Raw genomic sequence first — 25,905 nt, forward strand, 5'->3', positions numbered from 1 at the left:
ATCAATGTGTTCAGCTTTACTTCCAGTTTCTGTTAAAAGGTTCAATGATGTTACTTGGCGACGGAGTAAATTCCAGCTTGAAAACCAGTTTTTGGATAAGATTTCTTGGAAATGAAAGTTTGTGCCTGCATATAAAAAAGGATGGAATCTGTTTCACAACCTTTATTGATATGAAACACCATTGAGGTTAGTGGGTGCAGCCAAGGAAAAGTATTGTTCTGGTTGGTTTTAATTATGTAAGAGACACCATGAGCCGCACTTGGAAAAACCTTTTATTCTGCAGAAGGTCATGTCCAATTCTGACACTTCAGTGCTCAGTTCATATTGTCTCCAACCTTTCAGTGCCTTAACGGTGTCATGATTAACTGCAGGGAGGGCATGCTACTCAGGACATACTTTAGAATAATATTGATTCGATCATTGTTTAAATTAGGTAATAACTGATGAAAGCACGATCTATAATTAAAATGTAAACTAAATCTCAACTCATCACCTCGATAGAAAACACAGGACTGAAACCTTCTCAAAACTAAACCCCGCCCCCCAAAAAGTAAACGTACAGTATGTTTAAATCAGACAGCAGGAATATGATTTAGTTTAAGTTCAATATTTCAGTTCTACTTGATCTGGCAACACCTGTGTTGTGTGGTTGCAACTGAAAAAGAGGTCTCAATACCACAGATCCAACATCCAAGTCATTAATTGGACTTTTTCTTCATTTGGCCGTTGGCCAGCTCGATCCCGACGTGAGGTTTTGTACACAACAGCAGACCAAAGATGGTGATTAACCTGATGAAGAGTAGGAATACGCTGTCAGCTCTTCATCCAACAGCATATTCTGACTGTTTCTTTTGATGATTACATCTTGTTGTGTAGACTCATCAGTAACTTTGTGACGAATAGAATCCAAAATGGGGTTCAACATTATATAATTATTAAGAATTATAATTCCAACAAACAAAATGCTTATTTTTCATAATCAAATGTCTTATCTATACTTTAGAAAACTATATCCAACGCAAACATCAGTATGTGAGATATTGGTGACAGGTGTGCTGAAGTCAGGACCCGTAGTCACCAAATTTCCAGTGTGATGACTATAATTGTCAAATTTCTTAATCCTTTAATAAAATAAAACCTTCATGTATCATTTAAGAAGCATTACGTCTCAAATGAACAAAGACACAATTAAGCCAGTTTTATAGTCAGATGTGTATTATAGTAAGTTATAGGATATTAACCCTTTTCTGTAGAGATTCAATCTATCTACACATCATCGTCATTATAATTGTTACCACTGAAATATACAGTTTACATATACATATAGGATGCCGGCAGTACTCCCAGCTCCACAACACAATATGTACCCACATCCTCAGCTCCCACTGCAGTTGCTGCAGACACGTGCCAGACTCTCTGGCCCGAGGCCCGCATGGTGTTTCCTGATGTATACTCTCTTAGACCCGCCTCCCAGGTTTTACAGCTTCCTTCCAAACAACATACGACCGGTCGTTTTCAGAGACAAACACGGCGTCATCTAAGACCGGTTCCAGCGGGGTTTTAAATCAAGTCATTGGTCACAAGTTGAGAAGAAAAAGCCACAGTAGTCCAGTCAGAAGAACAACAATTCCAAAAACAATAACAGAAAAAGGAAGTGAACTATAAATAAATTGACTAATACTCGGGCAGCGAGGTTTCAAATATTTATGTATTTTGACTGAAGAATGGCAAGAAAAGGCGGGATGAAAAAACTTCAACAACTTCAGACATGTGCAGCTCCATGACGCTAGACCTGCACGAATAAGACAAAAAGAAAACGTGCAATTCTCAAAGCGACTGTTGAGGGTGAAACGCATCTCTAACGGCCACGAAAAGAGTCTCAGTGCTCCTGTGCTATTTACGTGTATGTAAATTAGGCCATACTCATTAATTGGGCATAACATTTGCCCCTTTCTACGCAAATGAGCCTCATTGCAGTCCAAATCACAAAGATCCGTGCTAATAGCCACAACTTTATTTAGGAAATGGCCGAAGCACATTTTATTTACCTCCCAAATAGAGTTTCTCTCTGTCATTGTTCTGTGGACTGTGTTCTTGGCACTAGGCAACACTTATTATTTTCCATGTGAATAAGATAAGATAGGATAGGATAACATAGGATAGAGTATCTACTTTATTCATCCCCAATGGGAGATTTGGTTGTGGCAGCAGCAAACAAAGTTACATTATAAGTTAATAACTACAATCAGATGCAAAAAAAGAGCAAATTGCACTTTATGATGGACGTGTTTGTGTGGGGCAGATATTATGATGGACGCGTTTGTGTGGGGCAGATAGCGGTTGCAAGTGATGCGCAATTCATGGTGCTATCACCGTCCGTAATCCATCATTTGTGATTCAGCCGCTCAGTGTGTAACTGGATCACTTGAGTGGTGATTGTTTTGTCTCTTGGCAGGTCTATCCATCTCAATGTTATTGAGATACCTACTATAACCACCACCACTGGTAAAAAGTGGATTGATCCCTGTGTGGCCATTCAGCGAGTCGAAGGTCAGAACAACAGCGCCACAGAGCCGGACTTGGTTGGGATTGAGGGTCTTGATACAGAACACAGCAGCAGCGTGGATGTCTGCAGACACAGGAATATATAGAAGTTTTTTTCTAGTGAATGTGACACCCTGTTGCCTTGTACCGTGATGATACCAGAGAATGCACCTCATAAATTGAGCCAGCAATACTCTTGTGTCCCAGGGACCAAAACTGAAAACCACCCGTTGCAGCTCCATTGCTCGTGCTGCTTCGTTCTCTCTGTGTTGCGAGGGCGGTGAGAGTTAAATGCGGTGAGACTTTAATGCCACTGACTGAAAGCAGGCTGGACTCTTAAACAGTAAATCATGGAAATTGAAAGTGGTGGACTTAGGGAAAGTGGTCTGTGTGTGTGAGTTTGCGTTTGTAAGAAACGTGACCATATGGAAATCATTAGACGTGGGCCGGTTGAGTTTGCTGGCACATTTTGTGTTTGCATGTGACCGCATGGAGTGTTATCTGCCACCTCCAGGTTCAGAAGGTCAAGCACCACGCCCACCACGTCCGAAGATACAAACACACAAACACACACACACAGATACCTTCTAACCTGGCTGAGAGATTAAAGACGCACAACACAGGATCTGGGAAAAACAGCAGCTGTTATCGTGGCTGCCTGTAGGAGTGTTAGTCACACATCACACACTGTAAAACACTCCAGAGACACTGCATCGTCTGTCCACGTCCAGCCTGTCCCGGAGTTTAATAGCGCAATGTGGCCACAGACACTCCGTGTTTGTAGCGATGTTTGTTTTTGTTGAGTTTCTTTAATGTACTTGTGTGTTTATTTTTTGGAAAATGTTTAAGAAACGCAAAGAACTTACAGCTAAAAATACTATAATCTGTTGATTATGTGATGTAAATGCAAAGCATTACTATGGGCATCGCTTTGATTATAAAAGACACTTTTTTTGTGGTGACAGCTCCCCAAAGTTAAGAGCTTTTAGTGAAAATACACCTGCCTCAACATCCTAAGGCTTTAAGGTCACACTGTACAGTCAGCAGCATGAATGCAGACTTTGTAATGCAACAGAGCAAAGACATATTCATGCTTTCACAAGATGAACAATGTCAATAATTTCCCAATCATCATTGAGGTGTCCATCGCATCACCAACAAAGAGATTTGAAATAATCTGTTTCTGCAACTGCATTTAGATATGGAAAAATGTATTGACTGATTCAACTAAGAGAAAATGGTTCAGAAAGTGGATCTGCGTTGGGTTTCAGACTGTCGGTCGGACAAAATTAGGACTTTAAGGTGTCACTCTGGGAGAAAAGGCATCTTTTTATTGGAAAGGTAGAAGATAAATAAAAAATAATAATAGTTTAAGAAAGGAAATATTAAGCAAATCAGTCAATAAGTAAAAAAATAATTAATTACAGCTAATTGTAAATGGTAAATGATACATGGACTTCTATAGCACTGTTCTAGTCTTTCCACCAATCACTCACTCATTCAAACCCATCCATACACTGATGGCAGGGGCCATTATGCAAGGTCCCACCTGCCCATCAGGACCAGCTAACATTCACACATTCATACAGCAATTTGAGGTTAACTGTCTTCCCAAGGACACATCGGCATGGACTATGATTAAATCGCCGATCCTCTTATTGAAGGACGATCCGCTCTACCACTGAGCCACAGTCGCCCCTATTACAATGCAACAGCTGTGCAATTTCAACAAAATAATGACTAAAAGAGGTGAACTGCTGCCAGGACGGTAGAAAGAAAATGTAATAATTTACTGATTGTTTTCGTATTGTGTAAGTATCAGAGTGCATCGGTCCTGTAAACCCCTGAAATAACCTTCGTAAAAGACTTTTACTTCTCAGCATTTTCATGTTGGATGAAGCCGCAAATCGAGCTCAAATCACAGGAAAAGAGTTTGCAAATTGACTGTGACACAGGCAATACAACTCCAGACATAATTGGATCGAGCAGCTCAGTTGCAATTCCAAAACCCTGACCAGGAGAAGTTTAGATCATTCTAGAAAGAAATACATTAGCCTCATTAGTCATATTTGTAGATATGGAGACCTACAGTATCATACTATGAAATGACACCCTACCCACGGAGCTGACAGGACCCCTGGCAGTGCATCTAGAACTGCTGAACACATTAGCCAGTTAATGGGCTACTTAAAAAGACTAGAAGAGAGATGAGGAGGAGGAGAGTGGAGGAGGGAGAACCAAAGTCAAAGGGCAAGAAGGGGGCAGGAAAGTCACTGACAAGCAGATAGACGTACTGACAGAAATGTAAAGCGGGGAGCGGAGCAACAAGGGGAAGGAGGGGGAAGAAAAAGGGAGGAAGAGGGAGAGGAGTGAGAGAGGGGTGAACCTCCTGGAAGACATAAATAGGCGAAAGAGGACTTGGAGGTTCGCAGTCACTCCTCTCGACAGCCATATCCACCACTCTCCTCTCCCCTTCTCCTCACCTCTCCACTCATCTGCTGCAACCCTCCATTCATCTGGAACCCTGAACAAAATCAGTGAGTAGTTTCCGCAGCACGTCTTCATCCTGTCGCCACATGACAGCCCAGAGATTCTTACATTAATGGAAATGTCAGCTGTGTTGTAGAGGACTACCAAGTATGCATGTATAATTACTGGCAGTTATTTCTGTAACGGGGGAATTGTATGGACTCATACTTAAGACAAAACTAATTCAGTTTACTTAAGCAAGGACGCCCAAGATTTTGTATGAATGCAGTGTTAGATTAAGGATGAATTAGTGTAACGTCTGCTATTAAAACACATCATGCTCTACTTTTACGACAATATGTAAACTGCAATAGCACCCACTTTTGTTTCATCATCAACATTAAAAATGATTAGATTAAGAGGAAATATGTAAGATTAGCTTGTCTAGACATTTCTTGAGCAAGCATGAAGCAAAATGTGAGATATTAAGTGGTCTACTTCATGAAGCAAACTGCATTTCACACTATTTGCATGCTGTTACTTGTATCTTTGAGAAGCAAATATGTGCTGCTATGATGTGCTTCATTAAAAATGAATGTCCTAATGGGGAACATTAAGCTCTTCATTAATCAGAGACTCTCCAAACATATTCATGAATAACTTTTTAATCATACTGATAAAAGCATTTATAAAAGAGACCCGGACGAGTCAAAGAGTTCAGGGAAATTGCAGGATGAGGGCAATGTAACTTTAGATATGATGAAGTATCTAAAGTTGGGAAAGGTTAGCTGACACAGCTTTATTCTTCAACAGCTCACCAGACTGCAGCTATGGCAACAACAAACACCAAACCTTTACTACTTGCGTCCTAATTGATGCAAGATCTCCATCTGCAAATCCTAAACGGCTTAACTGCTTTAGCAAGTCTAAACAGTGGAAAAACTGTTGAGAACATTTAATTGAGAAATTTCCCCACATGACTCACATGCCCCACTTGTTAAACTCAAAACTGATGCTGCAGCCAGACGCTCTGCCCTTCAACCAGGTCTCTTTGTCTTGTCATGTACCAGATCTGACAGTGAAAGGATAGATGTTAGAATGAATATGGCAAATAATTATTGGCTGCAAATCTTGTGTGGGACAGAGGGAGTGAATGTGTACAATAAAGAGTGAAGAAATCCTCTTTAGCAGAATACAATTAGGTAATTCCTTTGAGTAAAGGCTTAAATATTAACAGCTAGTCGACCCTGAATTAGACTCTGAGTGTGTGGCAACAGCACAGCAGAAACCATGGAAAAATACGTCATATATGACGATTACACTAAATGATGACTAGAAACATTACTGCCTGTAATAACTTTTCTCCTCCCTTGCAACATTCATATTCGTCATCCTCCCCCGAATCAGACTTCATCATCATGGACACCACAAGGAACATCCTCTCCATCTCCGAAGCACTCTACCACCTGATCGTCGTGCTGCTGACACTGGGCCAAGGCACTCATTCAATGCCTGTTCCCACTGACGGCCCCATGTGCACAGCCTCAGAACCAGCCCAGTACAAGCTAACGTTTTATGGCAAGTGGACCAAGGCAGCTTTCCCTAAACAGTATCCTGTCTACCGTCCCCCTGCACAGTGGTCAAACGTCATTGGTAAGTGCACAGCAAGCTGGTTTTATACTGTATTCTCGTTAGTCGCAGTATTGGGTAGCAGACATCGGAAGATGAACAGGTAGATGATGTAGAAAACTACACAGAGAGAAATATATAGTAAATACAGAAGAATGTCCTGGTTGGTCAGTACACAGGAAGATAATGGCAATATATTTCTCCTATTTGTTAAAAGTAGAAAGCATACGAATAAATGTTTCTTTCCATTAAATGTGTATACACATTTATTTGTACATGTACATTTACGTTGAATGCAGACTAATACCTGTTGCAACAACTAACATCCTTTCCCTCTCTCGCTGCTTTCAGGTGTGACCCATAGCTCTGACTACCACATGTGGCAGCGTAATGGGTTTGCCAGCAACGGAGTGAGGGAGTTTGCAGAGAAAGGCGAGGCCTGGACGCTCATGAAGGAAGTCGAAGCGGCCGGCGAACGCATCCAGAGTGTTTATGGGGTCCTCTCCGCTCCCGCTGTTGTGGGAGGCACAGGCCAGACGAACACTGAGTTTGAGGTCTTCGCCAAGCACTCTTATGTAAGTCACTTAACAACTGGTTTCCTTCGGTCTGAGTCACGGCATCAAGTGTGTTAGAGGCCTTCATATAGGTAACCATGTATAACTAGGTGGTGACGTGCTTTGCTCAGCCTCGGTGAGAGGGCCACAGTATTTCTTAAAAATGTTGCCAGTATTTTACATACTTGAGTTGAACTCGATCAGGAGTGTGGTTGCCCCTGTGAACTCTGCTGTGAAGTGTTTTCCAATGAGGTTGTTGCATGTCTCAGCACTACAACTGTGAGTAGCAACAGCACAAACTATACAATGAGACCGAGAAAGTATAATTACCGAGCATTCGATAATGTAGCACGCCTAATTTATGTCTCTACAAATTATGTATTTGGCTGTTAATCCTCCTACTGATGAGCCTCTGGGCAGGTCATTAAATCGGGGACACGTCTGACCACAATGTTAGGCTTGGAAAAGAGACGAGACAGAGTGAGAGTGCGAGAGGGTGTCGTTGACGTGAGAGAAATGGAAAAATGCCAGTTGGAAACAGAATCTGTCTGCTGAAGCTTAAATAACAGCAGGTGCAGGGCGGTGGGTGTATGATGATACATCTTCAACACATTATAACACAGTGAAAGAAATTTGATATACATATCAAATATGGGCGGTAAAAAGGGGAAACCAATTATACACCATGTGTGAAAAGCATTATGAAATCTTTTGGGGCTCCAGAGGGAGTTGCACGTAGTCTGATTAAGTGCCTCAAGTGATGTCACATAATTCGGGCTGACGACTAAAATGAAGAACAAATTTGAGGCTGTCGAGTTAAGAAGTGAGCTTTCCAGAACTCTCTCGCCGGCTATTCATCCTTGCTTTTAGGCGAGCGGCATGACTTTACTTTGGCCGCAACTCGTTTCGCAAACCCCAATCTTGGTCCACACTGCCGGCTGTTGAGTTGCATTTTGGGTAATGTAGGTGGGGAGTTTTGACAAGAAAGACAAATGCACAGGATAGAAAAGACGATACCTCTGGCTCTGCAAAATTGATTCAGATACTTTTTTTATAAAAACTGTTCATCATGAGTCCAACAAAGTTAGAGGACAGCAAAACTAAATTGGTGGAGTACTTAAACGTCACAGGAAGAATCTGATGAGGACATTAAAGCTATTTCACAGTAGCATCTAAAGAAATCCTATTATTTCTAGTTTAAAAGATGTAGATGAACAGATACATCAAACGAATACAATAGCCTTTTAGCTTTTATGTTTACAATTAGAATAAATACAATTAGAAAAACTGACAGGTCATGAGGGTTAACGGTCATCCAATGACAAACACTAAGACCAAATCATAGAGGGTGAGGGTATAATAACAACTTCCCCACCAATGTCTTTCCCATCTCTCACTCCGAACCACAACCTCATTTACCTCTCTGTCTCTTTTTTCTCTTCCCCCACGCTCTATCTCCCTCCTCGCGGTCTACTTCCTCCTCTCTATCTGCAGCTGTCGTTTATCGTGCGTCTCGTTCCAAGCCCGGACTGGTTTGTGGGAGGGGAGAGCGTTGACCTGTGTGACGGCGACCACTGGAAAGACAACGTGTTGCTGGAGCTTTTCCCATACGACGCAGGAACCGACAGCGGGTTCACCTTCTCTTCTCCCAACTTCGAGACCATGCCACAGGACAAAATCACACAGGTGCGTCAGCCTGAGCCAAGACAAGCAACATTTAACCAATCCAAAGCCAAAAATGATGAACCGTGACATGAACCTAACGTTGCTTGATAAACCCTTGACCATTTCCCTTCCATAGATCACGTCTTCCTCCCCGAGCCACCCTGCCAACTCCTTTTACTACCCCCGTCTGAAGCACCTGCCGCCCATCGCCAAGGTAATGCTGACCAAGATAAACAAGACCAATCAGATCTTCAGCCTATCTGTGGAGCCGACCCAGTCCAACCAACTGCCGACAGGAAACGAGATTAAGGACACACTCATAAGTAAGTCTGAGCAAAGATGCTCGCACTGACTAAAATGTGGGACGTTAATGATTTTAAGGCACATGCATGATGAACAAAATATAAATGATTGATACAACAAGTAAAAGAAAAAAACGAATGATGCTTGTTGAGTAACAGATTAATGTGTTTAAAAGGTTAAAGAGACCCCAAAGCACTGCACAGCAGTATAGAATAATAGTAAAAAAACAGGATTTAACAGCTCTGGGAATTTATTCACGCAACACTTGTAACTTTCATTGTGACAATCTTGAGTTAACAGTAGAAATGCGACATTGACATAATATAATAGGAATGTGTGCTTGAATTTCTGTGATGAGCCAATGCAACGTTTTGTCAGATGATGGCGCAAAGCAGGAAAAGTTGTATAGGGTTCAACTTTTTTGTCGGAAAACCCTGCTGTTTGCCAGAGTCCACTGTTAAAGGGAATGAGAGGACAGCCAGTCGGTCTCAACGCAGCCTTAGAACAAAACATGTTATATTTTTAAATGTACCAGTGTTCGAACAAAAGTCTCTTATATTTTTCACCCTGAGGATAGAAGATATACTGGGAAGTTTTTTGCCATTAGCAGCTCTATGCAACAATGTTTTTAAGAGTTGTTTTTAGATCCACATTTCTTTGTATTTTGCATGGGGACAATGTGCACAAGGCAAAAAGGTTGTTCTACAAATTCCCGCTGCCGGGATTCAAACTATTTCACTGATGAACAGATGAGAGTAGTGCTCAGATTGTAACAATGAGACAGAAAAGGCAGGAAAGAAGCTGGCAAAGTCCTCTAAGATACATGTTATGTATCTTTATGTTTAGTGAGAAACAGGAATGTAAAACATAACACTGTTTACTTGAAAACACTACTAGGTAAAATATCCAATAGTCATAACAAAATGAAAAAACCTTCACAATTCCTACCCTCGTCTGCTTCCCTCCACCTACTTGCACTGATCGAGTTATAGACACATTCCAAAGAAAATAACAAAAGCTGAAAATTGTGTAAAAGAACAGATGTGGTATTTCACACAATGCTAGGAGCTTGGGTTTTAGTAATGAAAGCATTTGGGAACCATTAAAGGCCACACACAAACTCAATAACTTCCAACCAGAGAAGCCAAGTGAGGCCAAGGCATCCGAAAGTGCCACGGTGCATCTGGCATCCAGTGGAAAACCCTAAAGATGCATTTACAGAAGAATAATTACATATAAATACCATACAGAAACGTTTTTGTCGTGACTCAAAATAGGATGCAGACACGTATGTTTTAACAAGATCTGCATCCATAAGGTTAAGCTGGGTATAGTTAATGTTGGTTCCAAAACAGTAAAAATGTAAGACTCTGTGTTGTGTAGATAAGTGGTTAAAGAGTACAAAATGAAAGGCCAACTGTAAGGCCAACGGCCAAGTAAGAATAGAAACAGTGCATGGGGGAAAAATTAAGGTGAAAAGTGTGTCAAAATAGAGGCACAGCCAACAATGCAGTAGAAACAAACAACTCGGTGCAACTGATGTTCTCCAAGGAGGGAAGAAAATGATCTTTTCTAAAAACATAACTAACAACAGAAAGTCTAAACAGATGACTTGAGCTGGATCGTTTTGTTTTGAGAGCCGGACAAAAGAAAAGCGACCGCGTGTTGACCTGGCAGAAGAGCAGACAGCCCAGTAATCAGATTCAGAGTTCAAACCTCTAGTCACTCAGACTTTAAAAGCTTTGACTCAGCATCCCAGACTCCAAGTCTGTTCCCTTGACTACACATCAGCAAACAGAGAGAGGGGCCAGGAATCTGTTGGGGCTTCCTGCCTTCATCCTGCCCCTCCATCTGCTTATCCTTCCGCTGCCTCTCTCTGTCTTATGCCCTCTGCCCAGAGCTGGAGCAACAACTTTCCTTGCAGAGTGGAAAGCACCTGCTCCAGACTGTATCTGTTAAAATACAAAAAGATGAATCACTTTTGCTTGTGACAGCGTTGTGTCACGTCTGTCCTGTATGGTGTCCATCAAGGACAGAGGTGGAACAAGTAAGTCAGATCTCACACAAAGTGAGGGGAGATCTGACTTACTTGTTCCATCCTTCCGTCCGACCGTCCATCAATGTCGCTTCCGTACTGCCGCTGCCTATCCTGCTGCTTTTCTACTCTTTAACAGACAACTAAGTCTGTGATACTAATCAGGTGAGCGGAAGCTCTCAACGAGGTAGCCCAGCATGTTGGAGAAAGAGCAAAAAAAAAATGGAGAATATCATGTAACATAATACGTCAATGATATAGGTAGCCAGAAGCTAAACCATTGCCAATAATCTGTGGGTTCGTGAAGAGCTGCACATGCAGCATGCTACCAGTTATTGTAATTCCATATAATTTACTTTTACACCTTTATGAAAGGACAAATAAGGGTCGATGGGCAGTGATTTTCCCTCTCACGACTAATTCCTCTTTGTTTCACTCACCTATAAAAGGAAACTCACAAATGACAACCACTTCCAAACAATGAGAACCGTATCTAGAAAAATTAGGAAGGACGCCCATTTGCAAGAGCTGCAAAAACTAGGAACCGAGCCTAAATGTCAATGTGATTATAATCGCCCCCTCTTTCCTCTGCAGATACCCCTCTGGACTGTGAGGTGTCACTGTGGTCTCCTTGGGGCTTGTGCAAAAGCAAGTGTGGAGACTCAGGCGTGCAGCACCGCACACGCTATGTCGTCATGCACTCGGCTAACAACGGATTAGCTTGCCCCCTGCTGGAGGAGGAGAGGAAGTGCTTACAAGACAACTGTTTATGACTAGGCCAGGAAAGGAGGGCGAAGAAAGAGAGGAAGCACAGGAGAGACAAGAAAGAGAGAAAATCCAGGAAGGGGAGGAAAGGACGAAGACGGAGAAGACAACAGTAAAAGGTCTACGGTGTATGCACATGAAACATAAGTATGATGAAGCGGACGCCATTTTTTCCTCCATTGGCTGTCTGTGGAAATGACTGATTGATTGTCTGACTGTTTACTGCAGAGAAGGTCTCGTCCTCAAGTCACATTGATAGATCTGACAGCACTAGAGAAGTGTAGTTTGGCATAACGGCTATTAGACACCAATTTAGTTTTGGCAGATTATCTAAACTGTCTGGGGATAAAACATTGCTGTTTTCCACATGGCTATTAACTGAAAACTCATTTCACACTTTAACTTGTTTCTAATTGGACCGTTCTGAAGATCACAGAAATGTGTTCGTCACAGTGGATTACAAGTCCCAGCAGCTTCCATCAGGCGGATTTGAGAAGAAAAAAAAAGAGAAAATGTACACATTAATCTTTATATCAAAAAAAATACGACAGAAAATTCAAATATCAGCTATGGCACCTGGGGGAAACATGATGCCTCAATTGTTCCTTTAGCCGAAGTGCAGCAGTGCTAGCTAAAAACAGAGTCAGACATAGAAATTAATGTACAGCTCGCCCCGCAATCAAAACATAAAGTTCACAGAGACACTGTGGTTGTTTTCCTGAAGACAAAGAATATATTTATTGACAGGATTTTAACCTGTAGTGTACAGTATATCAAATCTCAATGTAATAATTTGTAGGCCTTTATGATACGATAGTAGTTTTTTGTAAAAATAAAGAAATAAAGAAATTAAAAAGATGTACACAAAAATGTTTTATGTATTTGTTTTTGTCTGATCAATAAAGTGTAAATATATTTTAAGGTACTGTAAATTCCTTGGTAAGTGTATCTTGGTGGTCTGAAGACATTTAGGACATTGTGTACAGTTGGAGTAATCAACAACTGAGAGTAAAACCACATGGATTCAAATCCTTCTTTAGTGCCTCTGCGCACTGCAATGATTGACCTCTAAATCTGAACCACACATTTGGGCTACTGACACTGAGTCTGCAGGATCAAATTAAATATAGAGAGAAATCATTTCAACTAGATGAGCCAGGGGTTCGAGCCGCGGTGTTGGCGAGGATTCCCCCTGATGAGGTGTTGGTCATAAAACTGATGATTGTGCTCACTATTTAAAACAGTTCACCAAATGTTGATTTAGCTCAGGAGGCCTGAAATTTCACAGAGTGTATGTACTTCATGCTGTGACGTCCAGCGCAGCACATCCCACTAGGAAGTGGGAGTTCCATTTAATAGCCAGAACAGACCTCAGTTACACGTAAGGTGACCTCTTTTTTTCTTCAGAAAAAGGTTTCTTGGCAGGACAACGACAGCACAGTTTGATAAAAAAAAAATCACTCCCCCACCCCTTCCCACCAAGCAACATAGAAGGTGAACTGCAAATGACAGATTGAACTGCAAGAAGAAAGAAACATCTGGTGCAAAAGGGAGCTCCTTCTGTTTTGAATGAAGAGGGAGAGGAAAATGACTGAGAGAATCAAGACAAACAGAAGCAGATCCAGTTTCTGGCTTTCCTTTTCATCAGCTTACGTTGGAAAGGTGGAAGGGAGAAGCACACGCCAAGTATACAGTAATATAGGATGAAGAATACGTGATGTATAACCAACAAAATGGTTTTACTACCATACCAAAAGGGAGTTTGTATTGGTTTGCTCAGGATACATGAAGAAAGTAAAAAATGTGCTACTGTATATATTAATGTTTGTTATAGACAACAAACAAGCAGATCAATACAATATAAAATATTGTAAAATGAATACTGTAAGAACAAAATACGTGGCACTATTTGGTTCACTGAAGAATAATGATAGTTTAAGAGTAGTAGTATGACACGGAGACGCTGTATAAATCCATTGCTGTTTAGAACTGAATCTACTATTTCAATGGCTGGTATATTAAACATGTTGATTTAGTATTCAAACTTTCTACGGGGGTTTACTCTAAAAGTGACATCATCTCGGGTTTGCAGATGGCAACTAGCGTATGTAATGGCTTGTATTACAATTTCTACTCAGGTTTCAAAGACATTTGAATGATCTCTCATACTGTAGTAACAGACACTGTGACATTGGTAATTCGTCGTGCTTAAAAGGTAAACAGGTTTAAAAACTAGAAATATGTCAGTAGGCCAGATGAGAAGGGCGTTTGTCAAGATAAACCATCAATTACTATACAAGAGTGTGCTCATACATATGCTCACCCTGGAGGAAGAACCAAAGTGGATTTATTACTCGCTCTTCTTGCATCTTGTTGTAGCTCGTGATTTATGCCTTCGGGCACAGTTCAGCATCTTTCACTTTCCATTTAGTGTCGTAACTGCAGAGCGGGCCCCGGCAGTGGAAGATAAGTCAACTGCAGTGTTGATCAAGTCTACTGCAATCTAATAAACATCAACATGTGTAACCCGATGTACCACCGCTCTTATAATGACAATAGACAACACTTAATATGCCAGGGATGTGTTTGAAGGGTCACTATGCTACTTCTACTTCCAAGTTTGTGTATTATGAGCACACTGTTGGATTATCTGTAATTTCTGCAAGTAGTCAGTCCCAATCAATCACTATCTTTTGCCGCTTTGCTATTGGCTCACAGTTTACCCAATCTCTAGACGACCAGAATGTCTCGTCACACAAAGTAGCACCTGTGAGTTTCTCACACTCAAACTGTTGCCTTCACAGCCGTCCACTTTATGCTATTGGACATGTCTGTCCGGCTTTAGTCGGTAGTCGATGAAAAATACCTCAATCTTGAGTTAGAATTTGCAGATTACAAAAAAAACCTAAACTTGGACCAGGAGCCAAACATTCGGTCAACCTCACATGTATTGTAATTGAATAGCTCATTGTTAACTGAAAATGACTTTGCAAGGCATTGGCTTCCTCCTCCAGTGTTACCTGATGTTGGCAGCAGCTATGTATTTTGATCTCGGAGAGCAGGAGGAAAAGTGCATCATCGAGGAGATTCCTGAAGACATGCTGGTCACCGGTGAGTCCTGGAGAGGGAATATTCCTCCTGAGTGTTGTTTACAATCTCAACAGAAGTAATGAATGTTGAGTAACATTTGGAAAACTGTATTGTGAATTGCCACGGGATTGTTGAATCACACATTTATGTTAAATGTTCCCCCTTACTATTCTGTCTCTGACTTCAGCAAGTGCAAAAGCCATTTATGTAACGATGTAGTGTCTCTGTGATAACAAAAAGCCATGACCATGTTAAGAGTATTCAATTCAATGTACACATCACAGATTGTAGTGAAAAGTACTTCATGTTTCCTACAATAAGTCCAACAGTATCGGTTTTGTTCTGTTGGGTGATAGTGTGCATACAGTAAATATTCAGAGCCTAATATAAAAATGCATTTTTCTATTCTCTCTTCATGCTGAATCTTATTACTTATGTTTACTTTTCTAACAACGTTGGCAACGTGTGTGTGAATGCACTCATGTGAGACTGTGCTTCACCTTCAGGTTATTTTTTGTTGGAGCCTTGGGATATGAAGGCGTTCTCCTCCTCTCCTCACTTTGGCGTCACTGTGACAGTCAGAGACCCAAACCATGAGGTACTGCACTCACAGGAGAAGTTTATCATCAAGCCATTCGCACCCTAACATATGTGTGTGTGATGCTACACTAAAACACGTGCTGACTGGTTTCTCCATTCAAACGAAACCCAAACGAGGATGAAATGCATTTCACAGTGTTACTAAAGATCAGCACTGCACAGTTTGAATGTTAAAAAACGTATAAAACTTACAGCATGAACTTTTTCTTTTTTTTTGTGATTGCACAATAGCGTCAGTCTCGAACTCCAGTTCAGCTTTTTGTCAGTCATTTACTGAAGTAAAAGCAGTAATACCACACTCTAGATATACTCAATTACAATAAAAAATGTACTGAAGTAAAAGTACAGTGTTATATTATTAGATTAATGGGTAATTATTACCAATGCATATATAATGAATATGCTGGTTGAGGTGGAGTACATTTAAAATGCATTATATACTTTTGGGCAGTTAAATCCAAATAAACATCATATTTTATATGCTGATCCCATTTTGTTTGTAAAATCTTGATCAGAAAAATAACTTACATACATGTACTTTAAATATGAATAATGGAGTGAAAAGTACATTACTATTGTCTAAAGTGTTGAGTAGAAATATAACGTAGCACAAAATGAAGATACTCTAAAGTGTACTAAAGTACAGTACTTGAGAAAATGTGCTTATTTACTTTCGTCCACTGCTTTTTGCCCAATCAGGTGGTCCCAATTTAAAAAAGAATTAAATAGTTACGAACACTAGCTCACTTTGTTGATCCACAGATGAGGAAATGTTTCCCTAACAGTGTCTTCTCTGCTCTCAAGGTTGTGATGTCCAAGCGCTACGGTAAATTTAGTAAATTCACCTTCACAGCTCACGCCTCTGGTCAGCACTACCTTTGCTTCCAAACCAACTCTACAAGGTTTGCTGTCTTTGCTGGAGAGAGGCTGGTGAGACCTACGGACACACACAGAAAATGGATTTAAAAACAAAGGGACATGGCAGCAACACATACAGTATTGCATTATTACAATCTTATATCGCACACTCAGTCAGCTTTTCGGATTACTGTGAAAACAAATCATATATATTATATTTTTTAATAACCCATTATTATTCCCCCCATCCGGCTGCACAGAAGCTACATTTGGACGTTCAGATGGGAGAGCACTCGATTGACCCCAAACCTGACAAGACCAAAAACAACATGGAGGTTTTGGAGAACAGCCTCAGACACCTCGTAGATCAGATGATGTACATCACCAGGCAACAGGAGTACCAGAGGGTAAATCAGCATTTCACTGTCCTGTCTGCAAACATAACAATCCCATGATATGACGGTACATGCGAGTACATTGCACAAGAAGGAGTTCAGAGGAAAGAGGTGTGGTACCTGTCTGTACAGTATCCGGAAACGATAGAAAGCCAGCTCTTAGTGTTCCACTTTTAAATATTTACCATCATAGTTCTAATGACGCTTATATTTCAGCCTGCATCAAAGTAAATATCATAGGCCATGACATCTGACATGTGATCTTGAATTAACATAAGGATTTCTTCTGAAATTGTTTTTCTGAATGTATTTTTCTCATTCAGGAGAAAGAGGAGGTGTTTCGTCAGATCAGCGAGGAGACCAACAGTAAAGTGCTGTGGTGGGCCGTGGTGCAGACCTCTATTCTGCTGTCGGTTGGTTTCTGGCAGATGAAAAGACTCAAAGACTTTTTCATCGCCAAGAAGATTGTCTGATGAAGATGACCTCTGACCTATCAGCTCTCAGCCTGATGGCCTGCCCACACCTGTCTCAGTGTACTGTAGAGTGCATACTCTATGCCTTTAATCAAAACCAAATAGCAGAAAGGATTAAAAACGGACTACGGCTAAAATATTATTAAAAGGATTTGAGACAGACCAAATAAACACCAACTGCTTTAAAATGTTTTTTAACATTGTGTGCTATGAAAAATCTAACTAGCCAAATACTACAATGTTTTTTAATGGTTGTTATTAACTCTGCTGCTCTTATAACCACATTACTCGGCTGCAGTTAACTGTAATCTTGTTTGGGGCCGATATTGACACAACAGTTTCTACTACTGAAAAAGATAAACGTATAACTATAGTTTATAGGATACTATGTGGAAAAAAATAAATGTAATTTGACAAAATGTTTCGTTATTATTTCCCTTTCAAAACAATCCTTTAAAAAAACATGAAACTTGAACTTAAAAAAAATGACTTAAACAGCAAATTATATGCATGACTTACCTCATGTTCAGATATTTGTGTAACTTCCTTGTCAAAGTTGTAATAGATTAACGTTACTCAACACTTTGTCGACCAGAGAGCAGATAGCTAGCTACTCTTGTAGTTTACGCATATGTAAATGAGCTAGCTAGGTTAGCTAGACGTTATTTTAGCTTTAGCTTTAGTCAGGACTGAGAAAGGTTCTGCTGAAGTTAGCTAAACATTAGGGAAATATTAATCCAGCTAGACCGACAGTTACGTCAGATAATTAGTCATCAGACAAACGCCTGTAGTTTAGTGAGGTGATGTAGTTTAAACTAGATTAAAAGCTCATAACGTCCCTTTTCTCTCACAGGTCCATTATTTATCGTTAGACAGCAGCGGGACATCAACGGTAACGTAATAAACCTCCACGTGCTTCACGTAATTGTAAAAAAAAAAAAAAAAGTGTTGAGCCGAGTTATGAAGGTGTCTTGAACTTAACACGAACACAGACACGTGTTTAAGAGCTCAATGAAGGTGACATATGTACAAACTAACCCTGCTAGCAACAACGAGTCAGCGACGCCAGTTAACGGAACCGTCACGTGACTCGGACCTCCATCTTCTTGCAGCTCTTCAGATGTCTTACTGGGTCTGCTGCAACTCCTGCTTCCTGTCTCCCAGCGCGGACAGAAAGCTGGCGGTCACCACCTGTGGCCATGTCATCTGCAGTGTCTGTTATCAAAAAGGTACAAATCGCTGTTTTTGTTAATAGTTCAGCACTGTTTCAGTTTGAGCAGGCAGGTCGAAGTGTGATTGAACAGGGACACCTATTGGACGTCGAGGGATGTTGCAGAGCTGATGACTCACTTTTACACCCATAGTATTTATGGTCACACTGGGTTTCATGTTGTTCTTGTCCATCCCTGTATAACTGCAAAGGGGGCTCATATATGAAATTACACCATTCATCAACGTTGTTGATGTGGGAAATCTTGAAGTACACACTCCTAGAAGTCCCTTTGTCCCACTTTGGGAGCCTCTAAACATATTCGCAAGCCAGGACTGTGTTTCTTGATGGGTCTAATCTTAGCCAAACTCTCAAGAGTTTGATTATTTTTTAATTAGCTCTGGCTGGCTTCCAGAGTCAAACCCAGGAGTCACACATAATCCATTCTGGGTCTCAGGCCAAAGCACTTTATGAATCCATCTTGTTCAGTTCCAGTCTACATGTCCTCTACGTTCACTGTGAGCCTTGAAAGGTTATGCATTTTGTATTCTGCCCGTATAATATTTGCAACTTTTCATTCAGGAAAACCAGGCAAGTGTTTAATATGCAGTTCCAAATGCCAAGTATCGGCTCTGTCTGACAAAGTAAGCAGTTTTCTTCTCATTAAAGGGCGTAGCGTGGGACAACATCACACTTCATCACATGACCTGCTGTCTTCACAGTCATGTGAAACGTCTTTGTTTCAGAGCAGTTCAGACGTGAAGGCTTTGTTCTCCGACATCAACTCTGTGGCGACCAAAAACATCGCGGAAATCAGCAAAGTGAGTTAATTTTCAATCTCATCATGCACTATTGAAGAATATATGTAAAACAATAAAATGTAATGTAAAACATATATGTAAGAACAGTCTGGTTGACTGTTCTTACATCAGTTCAGTCTGTCTCACTCAGTCGAAGATGATTTGAGCTGGACATTTGTTGTGATCTAAACTCGCTGTTTCCTCCTTTTTCTTAGGTTATAATGTTCCAGGCAAGACATCAAAAGAGACTCCTGACTTACTACCAGCAAAGGGTGAGAGACATCCGTGTGTTTGTTGTTGTGCACGTGCCTTTGAGGGTTTGCTTTTCTTCATTTGTCAGGTAACACACTGTATTTCTGAAGTTCAGTCGTATTTCCTCCAATTCATTGTGGGACATCCTTTTTTTATGTTATGTTAAAAGCTAATTGTGTTAGTTTCCTGTTGTATTTTAGGCCTGCTAACTATATATAAACACTACTTACAGTGTAATGTAGTCATACGTGCTGTACAACAATATCAACAACCATTTTATCGATTGCAGAATGAGAATTTAGAAGAGGTATTAGTCAAGATGAAGCAAGAAATGCAGCAGATGGCAAAGTAAGTTCAAAGTACGTTTTCATACTCATTTCTGAACTGAAATTCATAAAAATGTGGGTGCCTCTTATTTATTTTGATTGTATCCCTTTAAAAAGGAAGCTGAATGAACAGAGTGCCTACATCTCTCAGCTGGAAAACTCTCTTCAGCATCAGAGGTACAGCAGAGAGTAGATCCCCATATAATGATATATTCAGACATACGTGCTGACGATGTCATGATAGGTTTAACCCATCTTAATGTGTGCTATTAATTTGTTTTCTAAGATTTAAGACCTCTTAAAATATACAACTCTGTTCAAAAAGTTTGTAGGCAATAATATTTGTTTTAATGCTTGTACATTTGATCAATAGTGGTCAAGTTTTCCTACTTTAACAGCCAAGTTTCTGTGTAATTAGCCTGTCTTTAACTGTTCCACAAACCAGACTAACCTGAAAATGTATTTTCCAAAGTGTTTGCTAATAACTATTTGGCTCATGTTTGATTTAAATTTCCCATTCTGAAGGCGATCTTTCCAGCTTCAAATTACACAAAATGATCTCTGGAGGTGCTAAAACCTGTAATGATTTGAAATGAAATGGCCTCTTTGAGTTTGGCAGCACTTTAGCCTATAAAGTTATTTACAACCAGCTGGCTGTTATTCCTCTCTGCTCACTAGGTGTCACTTCTGGCACATCGACATCAGTACTGCAGCAAAGTCCTTTTTTAACCTTCTGTAAAATACAACCCAAAGGTGGAAATACTGGGAGAAAAACCTCAGACTAAATATTGATTTAAAATAATTTGTCTGGCTGAAGACATGTTATTAGCAGCTCGTCTTTTTCCCTTATTAACCTTGTTTATTGCCGTTTTCACTCAGTGCCAAAGGTTCATCGGTGCCTCAGATGAGCCACAGTTCCTATTCTCAGCATGGACAAAAATCAGGTAAAAAAAAACTATTTCATATTTTTGTGTCACCATTGTGCTGGTGATTAGAGACAGTATTATATTGTACTGTACTACCAGCAGGCCTTTAGTAGTCGAGTCCAAGGCAAGGCCACGTCTGAGCAGATCAGATGTCCAAAAACACAGAGCACACTTACACTGTTGTTCATATGAGAGTCAAATGTGTCATATCTTCAATATTACTCCAGCCGAAGACCGTAATGAAGAAAAAACACTATGTGTTTAGAAAAAGAGGGAAAAGTAAGTATTAGTTATATAGACAAGATTACATATCCAAAACTGCCCTTTAAATATTAAGGCAGGACAATCAACGCTACTACTTCCTTTACAAAACTCTTATATGAATACCGATAAGACAAAGCAGCTGAAAAAAAGACAAAATCAGGACTGACTGACTATGAAACCGGCTCGCGTCACGTCTTTGCGGTCATATCACAGATCCGTGTATTTTCATACATTCCCTGTATGGCATCTCATGTCTAATCTTCATCCATAGACTTTGTTGGTGTTTAAGGTTGTTTCTCTTGTTCGGTGTCAGTCCTACAGATCCCGTATCAAACCCCTGTGACCCTCTCAAGACACTCCTCAACGACTAATATGTGAGTATCGGCCCTCCCTACCTGTTCACACCGTATCTCTGAACATCTCTTCACCTCATGTTTCTCTTTACTCTGCACTTCATTACCTCTCACCCTAAAGAGAGAGAGGGAGAGAATGTTAGAGGTATTTCACAGTGCAAACAGGCTATATCCTGAGCTCAGCCTTATGTTAGCTTTAGCTGCTGTATAGCTTTGCCGTGCCCCGCGGTTATCTACACACACACACCTGAAAAAGCTAAGCTTTGCTTGGGTTTAGTCAGGATTCCCTCTTGGGTTTCCGAGACACCGTTGACACAGGACTGATTGTCTGCTCGAGTTTTATAGTACAACTGTTTTTTATCCACTGAGACATTAGATTCTAGTTCTGAGCGTGTAGATGATGGACAGCGGATTTTAACCCCGTTCACAGTATCTCCGCCATGCCTGTAGGGATGATGCTAATTCCATTCAAAAAGTAAATTTATTATTTAAAAGGAAGTTGACCAGGAAGTATTTTCAAATATGTTTAGATTTTTTTTTTCTTGACATTTTGCAGTTGTTCTTTAAGACCAACAAATGCATAAAAAACAGACGAAGAGTGATCATGATGAGTGCTTTGATGAGATTTGTCAAATAAGTAAATTCTTCAACACAACATTTTCCTGTATCAAATACTACTGTTCAGATGTTCATTATTATGAATTTGTCAAATACAAATCTATGTGAAAGCTTTCCATTATCTCATTCTCAAGTAATATTTGACCTGTAAAGTGTGTGGGGGAGTTCTTGTTGCACTCTCCTAAAAAGTAAAAGTCAGTGTTTCACAAGGTGAATATCTGTCTTTGGAATGAAACAAAAAAAAAAAAAGGTTCAGGCTCCACTGCTGTGCTCAGCCGACTGAAACCAACCGGACTAATGAAGCGTGCTCTCATGTCTTGCAGCACTGAAAACATGGACATGGATGAAAGGAGTCTGTTCAGGAAAGTAAGTGTCATTATTTCACCTGCAGTAAGCTTCCATTTCTGGTATACAGCTTGTGTAATCTACCGTGTGGGATCCGTCAGGATTATAGAGCATCTTCACATTAACTGCGTGACTTGGGTGCATGAAGAATAACAGTATTGAAGAACAAGCAATTAAAAAGTCATGATTCTGTGTTTTTCCTCTCTGCGTGTCTCTGTCTTTCAGCCGAACACGGTCCCCAGACTGTCATTAATCAGTCCTCCACAAGATGGACGAATGGGTACGTGTCATAAAACTTGTGTTTTTCTGTTCTCGCTATAGGAAGATGTTCTTTTTCAGTTTCAAGTATAGCTCATAACCTTCGATCTGCTTTAGTGGTTCATCTGTTGAGACATTATACCAGTAAATTCATGGTGTTTGACTCAGAATCTGGATACGAGCACTGCACAAAGGGGGCTTTGAAAAATCCCATATGTTATGCTACCAAGGATACAACACAATAAAGTCTGTCTGCTAGAGGTATGCATTTAAGGTTGCGTGTTTATAAACAAGATGTCACATTGACACAGACATAATTGCACTATAATCACCTGACAGAACCTTCTCGCAACCTTGTTCGGTGGTGATGGACTCCACGGTTGACCACCCACAGGGATTAAACCAGTACAGATGTTGGCTCTTGTTATGTTTGGGATTACACCTTCTGAGCTCATTCTCTTTGATTGTATTATTAAGTTCCTTAAAGGATTTGACCTCCATTGTGGCAGATAAATTTGATGACAGCCTTCAAATGTCAAAAGGATTGTGCAGATCCTCACTAAATCTGTGTTGAGCGTTTGGTGAGACAATTATTGCATTGAAGGAAATCATAATATTTAACCAGCGGTAGCAGATTTATTTATTGTCTTTACCAGTTAAGGATGCCACGTGTCATTTATTATAAAGAGACGTACAGTGTTTTGCCCTGTTGGTTTAGCAACATCGACATTTATGTCTGGAGGATTTTCCAAATGAGACTTGCAGCATGTGATGGGAGAAGAAACACATGAGCCTATAATGACCCAGAAATATCTCTGGCATTTTACAATAATTATGAGCCATTATATCTGAGCTGAGGTAAAGGTTAACGCTGGATCTCTGTGGTGTTTTGTTTAGGCACCATCCCTCACAACAGGTCGTCCAACCACTCAGCTCGCTCGGCCACAGTCAGGTGACGCGTTTCCTTCATTAAAGACATCCTGGTGAAATCACGATAATAGAGATTTAGGGTTTTTACATGTTCTCAGCTGATCAACTGCAGGTTTCCAGCGTGAGCAACTTGTTCGACTGATTGTGAGCCTAACAAGAGGCTGCAAGTGTGTCTGTATATTTTTAATGAATTCATGAATCAATTCAAAAATCACAGCAAAGCTTTGAGCAGAAACACCTTCTACATGTGCTCGAGAGCTCCATTGTTGTCCAGAAATATAAAAACACAACAATAAGCAACAATAAATGGATGAGAGTTTCCTTTATTAGCATTAATATTAGCACTGTTTGGTTAATCTCACATACATCAAACTATTTACAACCACACCAAATCTTTAGCTGAAAATAGTCCCCAACAAAAACATTACTCATTACTTTATATTTTACAGTATATTTCTCATTCCATCTGTATATTTTTTTTCCATCTGTGTATTTAAATATTCTTTTTACTGCTAATTTTTTATTTAGTTTTATTACCGTTCTACTGTTTATTTGTATTACTTACTTAATTCTTATTTACTTGTGAGCAGTGCTGCTGTAATCCTGTATTTTCCCCACTGAGGGACTAATAAAGGATTATAAAGGATAATGTAAATGATAAAAGCAGGGAATGTTTTAAAGTATTGAGGGACAGAGTAATGTGTTGTTGATGATGGGCATTTCATGGTATTTGATGACAAAAACAAAGTAAATACAACTGAAGAGTAAATCTCTCTCCTCTCCTCCCCCAGCCGTTTTCAAGGATCTCCGATGCCCCAGGATGTTTCGTACAGCCAGAGCTCTGGGTGGAAGTCTCCCTTCTTCAAACCTCTCTCCTCCTTCAGACACAGCATGTCCTCCCTGGTCAGCCCTCCTCCAAATCAAACATACACATAAACTGTCATGAAGCCCTTTGAGGAAATACACCCGGCCTCCGATGTGTGTCTGGAGATATTTGTGTCTGTTTTAACAGCCCTGGATTCCCAGGTGAAATGAAATGCGTTCGGCTCGTATCATACTTTACACAAACGACTTCGCTCAGATTCTGTTTTGTTGAATTGGCTCACAATCAATTAAAGCGATGAAATGATGACATCAGTCTGGTTTGCTTATGAATGAAATATATAACGTACAGCATCTGGTGTCAGGTCACGTCACCCACTAGAGTTGGAGTTGTTTTGCCGTGTTGTTTTCGAACGTGAAGTACTTTCACTAATCCAGCAGAGAGACCCGCAGGCCTGGACCCACAGAGCCGAGCGGCTCACTCTGCTGCTCCAGCACCTGTTCAAGTTACCAAGACGGACTGGCATTATGCACACAGGAAGAAATACGTCCATTTATTGGATTCAACAAGGCTCCGGGGATGACAGACGAAATGCTGCAGCGACGTCAAGAAGCAGTCGTTCCCCTTAACAACACGGCCTCCGCGCTGCCGGCCCGCCGCTCGTACCGCCGGTAACATGACTCGTGATTTCACCCTCAAATCTTGTTACAAAACGGCTGCAAGTGAGGGCAAAGCAAAGTGTAGCCATACGAGACACATGATATCACCTGAAGTCATCACAAGGAGAAGCCGATGCAGTGAAGCGGGTGGCGAGGACGGCCAGATGTGTTCAGGCAGGTCGGCGCTCTCTCTGTCGACCCGCGTCTTTGCCTCTATTGTCCCCGGTTGTCAAGGTGTTGAATGGTGGCTATTGAAAAGGGCTCAGGTGTGACTGTGTGTGTGTGTGTTTGTGTTCTGGGTTTGTACACGCCATAGTCAGGCACTAACTAGCATGTGTGTGTGTGTGAGAAGTTACAGGGCATTGTACGGAGTCAGTAGGCCTGATCCGTGTGTGCTCCAGTGGGATTTGAAGTCGTTTCCTGTTTTTTAAGGTCCACTTAGAGAGAAATGGCTCCCTGAGGCGGACTAAGCTGTCATGGTGTCACACTCTGACAGGGAGAAGACTAAATCAGATTCATCGCTCCCTTATGCCCACACACACACACACACACACACACACACACACACACACACACACACACACACACACACACACACACACACACACAGGGTCATCTCCTATGTGGTATTTTTCCACAAGTACAATAATGTGTGTGTTGCACTTTTCTTTTGAAATAGTTCTCAAGACATCTCCTCTTTATTTCTCTACACTTTTTTTTACTTACCCCTGTGCACACTGCCAACAGTCTTTCTCTCTCTC

At 40.7% G+C, this 25,905-nt stretch overlaps 4 protein-coding genes across 7 annotated transcripts in view; 3 read left to right on the forward strand and 1 right to left on the reverse strand.

Annotated features, from left to right (window-relative positions):
• Nucleotides 1-18,483, reverse strand: part of maea (macrophage erythroblast attacher, E3 ubiquitin ligase) — a 74,368-nt gene extending 55,885 nt beyond the window's left edge. The window contains exons 1-4 of one of the 2 annotated variants that reach the window (XM_068593907.1): nucleotides 18,419-18,483; nucleotides 16,500-16,591; nucleotides 15,555-15,623; nucleotides 14,985-15,082 (exon numbers count right to left, since the gene is read on the reverse strand). The gene's annotated coding sequence lies outside the window, so the exon portion shown is untranslated. Of the gene's footprint in view, nucleotides 1-14,984; nucleotides 15,083-15,554; nucleotides 15,624-16,499; nucleotides 16,592-17,899; nucleotides 18,039-18,418 lie in introns of those variants that run through there. The other variant, XM_068593899.1, reaches the window with a different exon arrangement.
• spon2b (spondin 2b, extracellular matrix protein) lies at nucleotides 5,002-12,753 on the forward strand. The gene is made up of 6 exons (XM_068593939.1): nucleotides 5,002-5,081; nucleotides 6,421-6,666; nucleotides 6,994-7,217; nucleotides 8,691-8,882; nucleotides 8,998-9,184; nucleotides 11,794-12,753. The coding sequence occupies exons 2-6, from the start codon at nucleotides 6,432-6,434 to the stop codon at nucleotides 11,970-11,972; spliced, it is 1,017 nt and encodes a 338-aa protein (XP_068450040.1). The 5' UTR covers nucleotides 5,002-5,081; nucleotides 6,421-6,431; the 3' UTR covers nucleotides 11,973-12,753.
• On the forward strand, nucleotides 14,946-17,380 carry si:ch211-255i20.3 (transmembrane emp24 domain-containing protein 11). The gene is made up of 5 exons (XM_068593980.1): nucleotides 14,946-15,075; nucleotides 15,561-15,652; nucleotides 16,459-16,584; nucleotides 16,773-16,919; nucleotides 17,231-17,380. The coding sequence occupies exons 1-5, from the start codon at nucleotides 14,946-14,948 to the stop codon at nucleotides 17,378-17,380; spliced, it is 645 nt and encodes a 214-aa protein (XP_068450081.1).
• Nucleotides 18,012-24,794, forward strand: rnf212 (ring finger protein 212). 3 transcript variants are annotated; one of them, XM_068593953.1, is made up of 13 exons: nucleotides 18,016-18,272; nucleotides 18,493-18,609; nucleotides 19,173-19,234; nucleotides 19,337-19,411; nucleotides 19,606-19,662; nucleotides 19,932-19,990; nucleotides 20,086-20,145; nucleotides 20,848-20,912; nucleotides 21,472-21,532; nucleotides 22,453-22,495; nucleotides 22,700-22,754; nucleotides 23,630-23,684; nucleotides 24,454-24,794. In XM_068593953.1, exons 2-13 carry the CDS (start codon nucleotides 18,501-18,503, stop codon nucleotides 24,596-24,598), a joined length of 846 nt encoding a protein of 281 aa, XP_068450054.1. In that variant the 5' UTR covers nucleotides 18,016-18,272; nucleotides 18,493-18,500; the 3' UTR covers nucleotides 24,599-24,794. The 3 variants fall into 3 exon arrangements, with proteins under 3 accessions (XP_068450070.1, XP_068450054.1, XP_068450063.1); XM_068593962.1 differs by having other exon boundaries at nucleotides 18,264-18,397; XM_068593969.1 differs by lacking the exon at nucleotides 23,630-23,684 and having other exon boundaries at nucleotides 18,012-18,272.
• Nucleotides 24,795-25,905: the final 1,111 nt, after the last annotated feature.

The sequence above is a fragment of the Clinocottus analis genome, unplaced genomic scaffold (genome assembly GCF_023055335.1).
Source record: "Clinocottus analis isolate CAN_PGR_092001 unplaced genomic scaffold, fCliAna1.0.p SCAF_10, whole genome shotgun sequence".
Lineage (NCBI taxonomy): Eukaryota > Metazoa > Chordata > Actinopteri > Perciformes > Cottidae > Clinocottus > Clinocottus analis.

Excerpts from the sequence above, each read along its gene's own strand:
- rnf212 (XM_068593953.1), top strand. The coding sequence starts at position 18,501 with ATGTCTTACTGGGTCTGCTGCAACTCCTGCTTCCTGTCTCCCAGCGCG. Across the intron at positions 19,235-19,336 it reads TATCGGCTCTGTCTGACAAA|AGCAGTTCAGACGTGAAGGC; the intron begins GTAAGCAGTTTT and ends TCTTTGTTTCAG. Across the intron at positions 20,146-20,847 it reads AACTCTCTTCAGCATCAGAG|TGCCAAAGGTTCATCGGTGC; the intron begins GTACAGCAGAGA and ends GTTTTCACTCAG.
- spon2b (XM_068593939.1), top strand. The coding sequence starts at position 6,432 with ATGGACACCACAAGGAACATCCTCTCCATCTCCGAAGCACTCTACCAC. Across the intron at positions 7,218-8,690 it reads TCTTCGCCAAGCACTCTTAT|CTGTCGTTTATCGTGCGTCT; the intron begins GTAAGTCACTTA and ends CTCTATCTGCAG. Across the intron at positions 8,883-8,997 it reads CACAGGACAAAATCACACAG|ATCACGTCTTCCTCCCCGAG; the intron begins GTGCGTCAGCCT and ends TCCCTTCCATAG.
- si:ch211-255i20.3 (XM_068593980.1), top strand. The coding sequence starts at position 14,946 with ATGACTTTGCAAGGCATTGGCTTCCTCCTCCAGTGTTACCTGATGTTG. Across the intron at positions 15,076-15,560 it reads TGAAGACATGCTGGTCACCG|GTTATTTTTTGTTGGAGCCT; the intron begins GTGAGTCCTGGA and ends CTTCACCTTCAG. Across the intron at positions 16,585-16,772 it reads TCTTTGCTGGAGAGAGGCTG|AAGCTACATTTGGACGTTCA; the intron begins GTGAGACCTACG and ends CCGGCTGCACAG.